Source organism: Octopus bimaculoides, chromosome 11 (genome assembly GCF_046866305.1).
Source record: "Octopus bimaculoides isolate indiv1 chromosome 11, ASM4686630v1, whole genome shotgun sequence".
NCBI classification, from domain to species: Eukaryota; Metazoa; Mollusca; class Cephalopoda; order Octopoda; family Octopodidae; genus Octopus; species Octopus bimaculoides.
This window is the reverse complement of record NC_142938.1, coordinates 54,111,345-54,124,947: the sequence shown is the minus strand read 5'-3', so window position 1 is coordinate 54,124,947 and position 13,603 is coordinate 54,111,345. Positions and strand designations below refer to the sequence as shown.

The 13,603-nt window shown below is 36.5% G+C and overlaps 1 protein-coding gene across 4 annotated transcripts in view; it reads right to left on the bottom strand.

Annotated features, from left to right (window-relative positions):
• The window catches only part of LOC106880942 (mitogen-activated protein kinase kinase kinase kinase 5), a 122,379-nt gene that overhangs the window by 22,775 nt on the left and 86,001 nt on the right, over positions 1-13,603 (bottom strand). For all 4 annotated transcript variants that reach the window (XM_052971794.2, XM_052971796.2, XM_052971795.2 and 1 more), the window contains one exon: positions 4,559-4,589. In XM_052971794.2, the coding sequence (XP_052827754.1) occupies positions 4,559-4,589 (31 nt within the window). The remainder of the gene's footprint in view (positions 1-4,558; positions 4,590-13,603) is intronic.

Below are 13,603 nucleotides of genomic sequence, written 5' to 3'. Positions count from 1 at the left end.
GAAATTTTGGGGCAGGGACTAGCCGATTACATCAACCCCAGTGTTTCACTGGTACTTAATTCATCGACCTCGAAAGATTGAAAGGCAAAAGATAAAATAGGGAAATAATTTTATTCTCAAACACAGGATAATGCTAATAATGTAGCATGAACAGGATAAACTACCCATATTTTGCACAAAAACGTGTCAGTGGCTATCCTGCATTTGAGAATAAAATTATCTCTTTATCTTTCAATACATCTCAATGCTTCTAAAGCAAACTTTGTATACTTTCATTGTAATTTGAATTTAAAAAATAAAATGATTTTTTCCCATTTCAATCCACTTAATGTAATACAAATAAACATGTTTAGCAGTTATAATAGTAGGCCAATCACTATTTCTCTGAATTTCTGGTGGTTACAGTGACAAGGCAGCATTTGCAACTTAGCACAAAAGAAACAACACAAAAGACTGTGTGAGAAGAGCACAAGTCTTTCTCACAAACGGTCACATCCTTTGTTGCTATGTGTCCACTCACAAAGTATAGATCAACATAAAATTGCATATGTGTGTGTGTCTATTTGTGCGAGGGAGTTTGTACATCCTCATCAACATGTATTTGTTTGCAGATTGCAAACAATTGTTTCATTCATGCAATCATTTTCTTGCAATCAATTACAAAAATATGTCCAGGCGTTTTGACACGTCTTGATATCTTTTAGCTGTTTACTCCTTTCAGTCATTTTACTGCAGCCGAGCTGGGGCACCAGCTTACAGGACTTTCTTAGTCAAGTGAATTAACCCTATTGGTTATTTTTCTAAGCTTGGTACTTTTACTGAAACTGCTAAGTTATGGGGACATAAACACACCAACACCAGTTGTCAGGCAGTGGTTGGAGGACAAACACACATCCTTTAAGCCCGTTTATATGAAACGCTTTTGAATGCACTCCTCGAAGCTCCTATACTATTTTTTTTTTTTCCAGAGGTTATTTAGTCTGGTATTTGATGCTATAAATACACACACACACACAGATATATGATGGGCCTCTTTTCAATTTCTGCTAACCAAGTCCAATTACAAGGCTGTGGTCAGCCCAAGGCTATGGTGCAAGACTTGCCCAAGTTGCCATAAAGTGGGACTGAACCCAGAACCCTGTGGTTGGGAAGCAAACTTCTTACCACACAGCCATGCCTTGCATGAGCTTTGTAAATGCAAGGATCATTCAAATTGTGTTGTTTGTTTCCATTTCTCCACACAAATATATCTGGACTGTTTGCTGATTGATTGACCGAGAGATTAATCCAGCATTTAGAAACAAAGGTCGGTGTGAGGAACAACATGTGGCCAGACAAAACTTTGCCCCAACATACATTTGTCTGATCCATGCAAGCATGGAACGCTAGACATTAGAACAATGATGATGATGACACACACATATATACATGTAATCTATGTTGTGTGGTGCATTCTTTACTAGGAAAGGTTTTGGTATTCACAATATCTATTGTGTCCTTTTTTCTAGTGAGAATGTAATGTATCTGAGTCAAGTGTATGCCAGATTGATAGGTGATCAGGTGATTGACTGGTTTCCTAAAAATGTTTACTGCAAATTGTTATATCAGCTGAATCACCAAACTCTAGGAGCTTTACACCCTCTTCATTTCTTGAATTCATATCTATGGCCTCTCTGTATATTGGAAGCCATCATTGTCTTGGTCAACATGTCCACTGAAGTCACCAGCCATTATTATGAAGACACTATCAATTGATATTGAGATACTCTGCAGAAGGGCCTCACAGAGGCAGTACTTCTGCTTTTCTGTCAATCCTGCCTGTGTGACATATGTAGAAATAACCATCATTGTTGAGTTGCCTATTATTAGTTTCCTCTTAACTAACTTATCATACAACCTGAATCAGCTAAAAGTCTGCTAACATCACTCCTGCTGCTTGATGCATGTATATTTATATACATTCCTCCAACCACCTTCTCTAAACCCTCATGACACTCATGGGAGTGTCATGAGGGTTTAGTCTTCAGGTACCGCCCCCAAAGAGTTCAATCAGAAGCAACTGTCATTAGACTGGTTGGATTCCCAAATGCAACTAACTGATACAATGCCTTTTATCCAACCATTTTTTAGACTTTATAATATTTATGCTCAATTACACATAAATTTTTATATGCATTTATATACACATGTATCTTTATGTACATTTATATTTTTTATATATATTTATATTTATATTTCGTATATCTTAAATTTTAATTTAATTATAATTCAAAATATTACCATGTCATATTAAACATACATCTTTCGAAATTTGAATATTGATTTCCTGTGGATATCATTGATAATTTTATAAATTTATTAATGATATAAAAACACATATATATTTATTTGCTCAAAATAATGGAGCACTTAATATAAGTTCAGTAACATATTCTTTTAGAATATTCCTTATAAAATGTATATATGTATGTATGTATGTATGAGTATGTGTCTATCTATATATACAAATGCTTGTATATGTGGGTGTGCATGTGCCAAAACCACCACTGAATAAACCGGCTCAGTTATCTGTAACGGACTGTAGACTGTTTGATCAGCAAGGAGGCAGATGCTATTTATGTCTGCCTCTAATATGATCATTTGGGATGTTTATGACCGCTTTCAGTGACATTTCCTTAACAGTGTGAGCAAGCAGGGTGTGTACGTGTACATCTAAATACGTGTCAACATGTGTAAACCTATCTTTATTCACCTGATCTTTTAATTCAGATCCTTTGTCATGTTTTATTCTCGTAATACTCTAATCTATGTTATGTATTTACTGTGAACTATAGATAGACCCATCTACTGGTTATAACCCAGAAATGCTTTCCATCCACTGTCACTATAGCCAATATCCTACAGGTGACCGCAATATGCCAAGCAAAACTCAGTATATGTAATAAAGTATCTTATTTAAAACGTGATATCTAACTAGATGCAATCTGCAAATATGGATGCAATACAACTAGCTGTGCAATATCCCACCCGTAAAGGGCAAATGCAAGATGCATTGAAATGATCATTGTGTTGAATGAAGGTTCTTGCTAACTCCATTTTCTGTTTCTTACATATATATATATATATATATATATATATATATATAGGGTGACAGTGCTAAGCAATGATGTGCATAAATACAAACTGGTTACCAGTTCAAATATTCTTGAGGTATATTCAAACCTGTAAGAAAGCCATTCCCTGTATTTTGTCATGGAGAAAATTTCTCTCTCTTGAAAAATAAGCATAAATACATTGCATTGGTTCACAGCACCCATTAACCAAACTGTTAGATGCATGCATTTTAGAGTGGTTATCTTCTCTTTAGCAACAAAGACTGGAATGGTATTCTTTTATTCTGTTACTCGTTTCAGTCTTTTGACTGTGGCTATACTGGAGCACTGCCTTGAAGAGTTTTAGTCGCACAAATTGACCCCAGGACTTATTAATTTAAGCCTAGTACTTATTCTATCAGTGTTTTTTGTTGAACTGCTAAGTTACAGGGATGCAAACACACCAACACCAGTTGTCAAGCAGTGATGGAGGGGCAAACACAGATACACTTACACACACAAACACTCACATATATATACACAACAGGCTTCTTTCAGTTCCTGTCTACCAAATCCACTCACAGGGCTTTGGATGGCTCAAGGCTATAGGAGAAGACACTTGCCCAAGGTGCCATGAAGTAAGACTGAATCCAGAACCATGTCGTTGAGAAACAAGCTTCTTACTATACCACCATGCTTGCACCTAATATATATATATATATATATATATATATATATATATATATATATATATACACACACACACACACATGTATACATACACAAACACAATATACATATATATAATAGGATGGGATGGGCATGTATGGTGATTATAACTTTTCAAAATATTGATTATGTTGATATTAGCTAAAAGACCAAGAATAAGAAAGTGTAATTTAAAAATTTTTAACATTTAACTGAAATTCCCTGGGAGATAATCTTGACAGGATGGTGTTGTAAAGATGTCTTCGTAATACAGAAAATGACGCTGAAGTGACAGACATATTCAGTGTCAAAATTTGCATCACATGACTGATATAAAGTTCTATAATGGATGCATACGCATATATTGTTATCTCAATGAGATCACAGAACCTTCTGAAAGGTGAGCAAGAAACTTGAAGTAGAGGTTTGTAACCAGTTAATCAGAAATCAAAATCCCAGCTAAGACATTTCGTTTCTTTTAATTTTCATGTTTTATGCCTACACATTAAGCTGCAAGTAATCTGGACAGATACAGGGTTAGTATCTTTTATTATTTACTTGTTTCAGTCATTGGACTGCAGTCATGCTGCGACACTTCTTTGTTGAGTTGCATTCTTTTGTCATAAAACATGAGCATGTAATTATTAGAGTTAACCCAACAACTCAATATGAATAACAAAATACTTCTATTTCTCCTGTATGATAAAAAAAAAAAAAAAAGATACAAGACTGATAGATTAAGAAGAAAAAATACTTACCTTGGCATCAGATTTCGCAAGTAAAGTTGGCCTAAAAAAGAAAAAAAATCAATGCATTATTTCTCACAAAATAATTTTAAATAAGAAAATATTTGTTGTCTCAAAGCAATTTTGGTTTCCTCTCAGCATTGTCATCAAAGACTGCTTCAGAGCAAACCAAGAGAATAATACCAACTTAGAAAATTTAATAACATATTAGATTTATGAGGTTTCAGACAATTTTCCACATAGACTACATTCCAAATCAATCTGAAGATGATTTCTTCAGAGAACTGACTGAAAGAACAGGAATGGTTCCAAAAGCAACATACTTTATGGGACCCAACCAAGAAGAAATTGCAGACTGCTAGTAGTTTTGAGATATATTTTCTCTTGAGGAGCCAAAACCCAAATATATTTCAGAGACACACATACATTTTGCTTCCTCAATTTCTGCAAAACTTGCTAAAGATTGGTGTGCCTAAATTCTTTTTATTGCATTCAGTGTAATTATGATAAATTAATTCCTTTAACGGTTTGAAATCATTTTTATATCCAACATTAAGCTGATGTTAGATTGAAAGAAATAAAGTGCCGATTTTGGAGCAACATAACTGAAAACAAATGGAAAGAAAACATTGTCAGGCTGACACAAGCAGGAAATTAATAAACATACTTCATTAAAATATTGGCTGAGTGAAAAATGTGTTGGTTGTTAGCCCACTGGAAATCTGATTAAGTAATGTTCCAATACAGTAAGTTGACCAACTTTGTCCAGGTTCTTTGTTGGTTGAGTTCTATCATCTTGCTGAGCTTGTGCTTCCACTATGCCTGCATAAACTTCTTGGAGGCGTCATTCTTTTCCTTTGGTGTTACTGATGTGGCAAATTGAAAAGTATTCGAAGCCTGAATACTTTATCATGATGGTCCCAACGATCTTCTGCCTCAACTGCTCCTCTCCCATCTGCAACTCTGGTAGCACTCCATTTCCAACATGCGCAAACTTCAGTTCTGTGTGCTGCTGTTTTAGTATCCCTGGAATCTCTATACTTCATGGCATCTCTCATTCATGTCACTACAAACTCTTCTGTGAGGCTGCTGAAGGGAAGTTGTAGGACATTAGTAGCTCTGTATAGAACAATACTGTTTAGACTCCTTGGAAAGCTTTGTCACCTCCTCAAATAACTAATCTTCTCTAAGGTTTCCGCAGTTGATATACTGACATCACAAAGTGACAGAGGACATAAAATCCTGCACAAGATGGTGTGCATGTATACCCAAATCTCAATTCTCAAAGACTCTACTTGTTTTGCAGATGGTAACTATGCCCTTCAGGTTGCAGTCAAAGAGTTTTTCCAAGCTCTTGACAGGTTGCACTGTCAGTGTTGGGATGGCGGTTACAGATAAAGTGAAGTGAAACTTTTCAATCACTTTCTCTCTTTACAGGACAAAGGGCATTAACTTTGATGGTTTGAAATTGACCCTTGTCCATGAGATAAGCTTCTCAAGTCCAACCGAGAGTGTCGTGTCAGGTCATCACCATCATCATCATCATCGTTTAACGTCCGCTTTCCATGCTAGCATGGGTTGGATCTATGAATATTGTTATTAATGGCTGTTGTACACCAATATTGCTGACTATGTATAATATCAATACTATGATAATGTCCAAAGCAGGATCAAAAAAGGTTGGTTGAAACGGTGAAGCCAATTCTGATTATTTTCTCTCATCTGTGCCACTCTAGTTTTGTGGATCTCACAACTAAACATTTGCAAAAATAATAAAGATTGAGGTCTTTGATCTTGCTGGGAACATGAAGCAATTGAAAAGCCTCCCAACTAGGTCGAGAGGCATAGATAATTCACAAATCCAAGAACACAATTTACAACCCACCAAACGCTTCCATTCTTTAAACAAAATGGTCTTATCACTTCAATGGTGATCAGCTTGTATTCTGCAAAGGTAGAAACACAAATCCCAAAGGCAAAAAGCACATACATACACAACTGTAGATATCTTTATTGGGATGTGTGTGTGTGTGTGTGTGTGTGTGTGTGTGTATTATTTTGTGATCAAATGAGTGATACCATACATGAATTGTTTCCCTTTTCTGTGTTAGACACAAACCGTAAGTATCTAAGACAAGTGCATGCGCACATGCGTGCACATAGACCTCTTGATGTTTGTTTTACATAAAGTTATATATAAAAACAACTGAACATTAAATTTCCTCAATATTTTCCAGTAAAGTATCATACGTATTTTTACAAAGAAAATGTCGACAGTGACTTCTGAGTTTTGGCATACTTTGAATCATCAGAGTAATGATAAGCAAGTAAGCCAAACCTTTCAAGTCTCTGTCAAGTCAACCATTTCCTTGTAAAAATATGATATATATAACTTCAATTTTTTAATCATACTTTCACCTAATACCCTAACAATAATGACAGAGAAAAGAGCAAATTTCATTTATTCCATGATTAAATGTCTGTCTGTTGCTGTGCACTGTAGATAGTTTGGCTCACAAGACTAAATTTTCAATCCCAATTTTAAAGTTTCTCTATAATTTTGCTGACTTCATAATAATTCTAAATATAACATGGTGCTCTTGAGAAGAACATGAGCAATGCAATTGTGTCTAAAAACACAAATGCATTCATGAGATTCATAGAGTTTTCACACTATGAATCTCATGAATGCAATTGTGTTTTTAGAACATAATTTACAACCCACCAAACGCTTTCCTTCCTTAAACAAAATGTTTTTTTTCTCTTTAAAATCATGAACTGTGTAAAGGAGAGAATATATGTGAAGGCAGTGCCCCAGCATGGCCTTAGCTATGGTGTCTGAAATAAACTGAAGAATTGAAAAATACATATACTGCATTTGATGGCATATAAGATGCACCTTTTTTTTCCCATAAAAAAAAATGTATTAAATAAAATCCCCTCAAATCACAGACTTGAATTTGGGACTAAATTATGTCCTAAAAACATTTTTTGTCTAAATATCTGCTGCTGAAACTGGGGTGTATCTAAGATGCCCATGTGTCTTTTATGTCTCAAGCAAACATTATTTCCTCATGGACACAAATATATGAATCTTAATATCTCGGTAGTATTGATAAATATAGAATGTACTTATATTTCTAGTATATCAAATCACCTCTGTTCATCACAATTTAACGTCCACCTTCCATGCTGGCATGGGTTGGACAGTTTGATAGGAGCTGGCCAGGTAGAAGACTACACCAAGTTACTGTCTGTTTTGGCATGGTTGTTACAGCTGGATGCCCTTCCCAACACCAACCACCCTGCAGAGTATAATATGTATATTGAAATTATAATGTTTTAAGAATGTGAACTGGATATGCTTACATAATACTCTTGTAGCTAAGTTGTTCTCATGTTTGTTTTATATGTGTTTTTCCATTTAAGCATAGGTTAGACATTTTATTAATGTCCTGTTTAACAGCTGGATGTAAGCACAAAGTGAGTGGTTGATTGATTGACACAAAATGACAACACTGCTCATAGCGGGCGACTTTCTTATTAGAAAACTCATGTAAAAAAAGCATAGACATGCATACATATACACACATGCATGCACCAGGCATCTTTTAGTTTCAGTCTCCCAAACCCATTCACAAAGCTGTGGTTGGCCTAGGGTTAAAGCAGAAGATATTTGCTCAAGGTGTTGTGTAGTAGAGCAGAACTTGAAACCATCTGACTGAGAAGCGAACTTCTTAACCACACAGTCATGCCTCATTTATAAATGTACTATTTGATATCAATATAATATCACTGTTTAATACACACACATATAAGATCATTTATAAATGTATTATTCAACATCACTGAAAGGAACCAAGATACTTTCAAAGTTTTTTTTTTTCTTTCATATACTTGCTTAATTCTAGTCAGATTTCATTGTATCAACAAAATGCTTTTATTTCATTCAGTGAAATTATGGTAAATAAATTCCTTTAATAGTTTGAAATGGTTTTTATACCCAACATTATTATACTGATGTTAGATTGAAGAAATAAAGTGCTAACAATTGAAAATAACTGGAAAGAAAATATTGTCAGGCTGACATAAGCAGGAAATTAATAGATATACTTTAAAATACCAGTTGACAGAAAAGTTTGCTGATTGAAAAAGACAATCCCTGCTCCCACAAAAGTATGACATTATACACATATATCAGGATCTAATGAAACAGAAGTCCCACTGTTATAAAGCTGAAGAGCATAAACTAAAACCTGTTTAAGAAAATAGAATATCTGGTACATTTGAAGATAAATACTAAATAACCTATAGGTAGGAAATATTTTAAATATTTTAAACCTTCTGCATTCCAATAACTGTCAAATGGAATGCTTATTTATTCACATTGCTTTGAATTAATCATGCATTATTTCAATGTGTTAGGACGTGGGTATACACATCTGGTGTAAAATGATATTGTGTAAATAAATAGTGGTTGTCTAAAAATAATCTATGGTAAAAATATATATTAACACAGAACACACTGTACTACTCAAACATAGGCATGATGCTCAGTATTCACTGTTCAACTACTGACTGTTAAACCAACACACTTCAAACTAACACAGTAAACCAACATGGTCGAACAGTCAGCTTTACCCTTGACAGTTCACTCGGCTCTTATTTATTGTAATCAGTCACCTTCAGTCATGTGGGAGTGTTCAGGATTCTCCCACAACACAATGATTCAAGATTTTGATAATGTGATTGTCTATTGTTATAATAACAGTGTAGGGTAGGTGTGAGAGAATTGAATCTAGCCTGCTTAAATGTTAAAGGGTTAAATATTCACTTGAACATTCTAAAGCTTTAAGAATTTATAACCTACACTCATTTAAAAAACCCCCCCAAAAAAACCTTTAATCTAATAATTGTTTTCTCTTGGAATAATGTATCTGGATAACAATGAGGTAGCGAACTGGCAGAGTTGTTAGCATGTTGGACATGTTTAATGCATTTCTTCCAGCTCTTTACATTCCGAGTTCAAATGCTGCCAAGGTCAACTTTGCCTTTCATCTTTCTGGGGTTAAGAAAATAAAGTACCAGTTATGTCCTGGGATTGATATAATCAACTTGTCCCCTGCTGTCAGAATTGCTGGCCTTGAATCTTGCAAGGGACCAGTGTTCAGCGGGATGTTGTGATCCCAGTCACTTATATACACCACAGAAATCAAGTCACCAGCCTTATGAGTCTTAGGGGTCAAGAAAAAACATCCAAATAACAGGGTCTTTACAGTTTGCTAATTTCTGGATATTATTGGGTCAATATATGTTCCATGGTCACTAATGATAAATTTCCAACTCATCTCACAGATCAATGACCATCTACATTCCTTGTAAAGTTTCTATTTTCACATTAAAACATTAAGACAATCCATGCAACTAACTTTTTTCTTTTCTTCTTTATTTATCCTGCATAAATTAGATTCTGACTCTAGAAACTGTTAGCTGTTTACTTAATACTTTTGTACAATACAAAGTATTAAGATGCTTTGTATTTCTTAACTGTTAATCAAAGTAGTACTAAGCTAATTTTTATATAGGTTTTGTTAATTAACATTTTCACCCTCAAATTAAGTATGGCACGAATAATTTGCATACAACTGTTAATTTCATATTAAAAAAAAAATTTCTTTCCCTGGTGCCACATAAAAAGCTCCCCCATTGGTGCTATGTAAGAAGCACTTGTGCTGGTGCCACGTATAAAGCACTGGTGCTAATGCCAAGTATAAAGCACCCAGTACATTATGTAAAGTGGTTGGAATTAGGAAGGGTACCCAGCCATAAAAACCATGCTAAAACAGACAAATGAGGCCTGGTGCAACTCTCTGGCTTGCCAACTCCTGTCAGACAGTCCAATCCAGGCCAGAATGGGAAATGGATGTTAAATGATGATGTTTTCTTTCCCCGAGACTAAAAAGTGTCAATCCCGATACTTCAGAATCCTCTTCTCACATTACAACAAACCCATCTGCACTCAAGTATTTTATTAAAGAACAGCCATGACCTTTGCAGCATCCCCTCCCAGGTTGAGGAGGTTGATATATGTTTCATAAGATGCAGGCTGGTTTTATACCAGGAAGTGGCATTACTGATGCCCTTACTACAACTGCAGGAAAAGTACCTTGCAAAGAATATAGCATTTAACTTGGAGAAAACTTTTGGCAGGATTCCACAATCTGTAATCTGGTGATTGTTAAAGAAACTAAGGGGAGATGAACTGCTTGTGAGGGTCATGCAAGCCATGGATAGAAGTATAGTCTGCAGGGTAAGCATACAAATTGGTGCTCAAAGGGATCAGTTTTTACCCTCCAGCTATTTAGAGTAATTCTACAAGTTATATCAGAAGGATTTAAAACTGACAACTCATAGGAACTCCTGTATGTTGATGACAGAGATCTTATATTTAAATCTATTACAGAGACTTAGAAATTCAAAATATGGAAGTAAAATTTAGAATTCAGAAAGAAAGAGAGAATATTAATGCTTTAAGACTGATTTAGAGAGAGAGAGAGGGCTATGTTAGATTTAGTAAGTAGGGGGAAACAGGACCATGTTACAATCACAGAAATGGTCATGCTCAATAGGCAGGAAAGTAGTAAGTAAAAATGCCATAAAGTGAACCCAATACAAAATATGTACAGCAGGATCATATGTAGGCCAATTGAAAAGGTAGACTTGGTATGTGGCAGATTCACAGAAGCAGTAAGAAGTAGGAGCACATGCGAAACAAATTCTTAGGAGTGGCTGTGTGGTAAGTAGCTTGCTTACCAACCACATGGTTCCGGGTTCATTCCCACTGCATAGCACCTTGGGCAAGTGTCTTCTACTATAGCCACGGGCCGACCAAAGCCTTGTGAGTGGATTTAGTAGACGGAAACTGAAAGAAGCCCGTCGTATATATGTATATATATATATGTATGCACGTGTATATGTTTGTGTGTCTGTGTTTGTTCCCTCAGCATCGCTTGACAACCGATGCTGGTGTGTTTACGTCCTCGTAACTTAGTAGTTCGGCAAAAGAGACCAATAGAATAAGTACTAGGCTTCCAAAGAATAAGTCCTGGGGTCGATTTGCTCGACTGAAGGTGGTGCTCCAGCATGGCCGCAGCCAAATGACTGAAACAAGTAAAAGAGTAAAAGAGTAAGAGTAACTCTCCAGAAATAGTTGTCAAGAAGGGGCCTAATTTGCAATGGAGGTGGGTGTCCTAAAGAGAAGGGTGAGTCTTTAGGATATGGTCCTACTTATGCTAAGGATGTGCTCTTACCAGGATAGATCTTCAGTGAAAGTAAGGCCCATACTTGGAGTGACTGCAAGGGATTTTGCTAAGTGCCACTTATGTTTAGAGAGTGAGGTGTTTTCTTGATATAAGTAGGGCTTGAGGTTTATTATTACTTTTTTTTTTTTTCGCTGTTAGAGACAAGATAGGAAATGGACTACTGATATATGCTCTCAAAGTCTCCCTTTCTGGAATCAATGCAAGTTTGGTAGGCTGTGTCTGAGTTGTATGTAGATATGTTAGGGAACAATGTACTTGACAGGGCCATTAGGGAAAAGAAACAGGCTTGGAAGGTCTGGAAGAACGGTGGTAGCAGGGAATTGTATCAGACTGCCAGAAGGAAAGCTAGGAGACGGGTTTATTTAGCCACAGAGGAAGCAGATAAGAAAAAATTTGCCAATGTTCTGTGCCGTGAGGACCAAAGACTTGAGGTATTTCATGTTGCAAGACAGTGTGTGAGAGAGAATCGTGATGTCGAAGGAGAGAAATGTGTCCGCATGGATGATGGTTCACTTGCACTAAATGAGGCTGCAAAGAAAGAGGTTTTGAGACGCCACTATGAAAGGTTGCTCAATAAAGAGAATGAATGGGAGAAAGAGAGTCTGCCCAATGCCGACCCAACAGAGGGATCAGCTATCCGAATTGACAATATTTTGGTAGATAAAGCAATTAAGGGTATGAAGACAGAGAAAGCCCCTGGCCCATCAGGAATCACCGCAGAGATGCTCAAAATATCTGGCAGTGTCGGCTATAGCCTAGTCACCCGTATAGTTAGCTACTACAAAGGTAAAGGTGACACTTTAGGCACAAATAATTACAGAGGTATCATGATGTTGGATCAGGTAATGAAGGTCACATAGAGGGTCAAAGCCCAACTAATTAGGGAAAGAGTCAGTCTAGATGAGATGCAGTTTGGGTTCGTGCCAGGGAAAAGCACCACTGATGCTATATTTCTGGTAAGACAGTTGCAAGAGAAATACCTAGCCAAAGATAAACCTCTGTACCTGGCTTTTGTTGACATGGAGAAAGCCTTTGACAGGGTCCCCTGATCCCTTATCTGGTGGTCAATGAGGAAACTAGGGATAGATGGATGGTTAGTGAGAGCTGTGCAAGCCATGTACAGGGATGCTGTCAGTAGGGTGAGGGTTGGCAATGAGTACAGTGAAGAATTTTGAGTAGGAGTCCACCAAGGGTCAGTCCTCAGCCCCCTCTTATTCATCATCGTCCTCCAGGCAATAACAGAGGAATTCAAGATAGGATGCCCCAGGGAGCTCCTCTATGTTGATGACATTACTCTAATTGCTGAGTCACTATCAGAACTAGAGGAGAAGTATCAGATCTGGAAGCAAGGAAAAGTATCGAAGGGCCTTAGAGTCAACTTAGCTAAAACCAAAGTTTTAATAAGTCAACTTCGCTAAAACCAAAGTCTTCAGGTAGATGGTCCTGCTTGATCTGTAGAAAAGGCGTAGGTAGAAACTCCATAAGATGTACCCAGTGTAAGCTATGGACACATAAGAGGTGCAGCAATGTCAAAAGAAGGCTAACTAGGAAGATAGTTTTTGTATGTGACAAATGCTCAGGTACTATAAACACTGAAAATGTGCAAAGAACAACTTCTGTCACATTCCAGGGAGAAAAACTAGAAGTAGTTGATATTTTCTGTCACCTAGGGGACCAAGTCTGAAGCAAGGGTGGATGCTCTGAAAGCGTAGCTGCTAGAATAAGAATAGCCTGG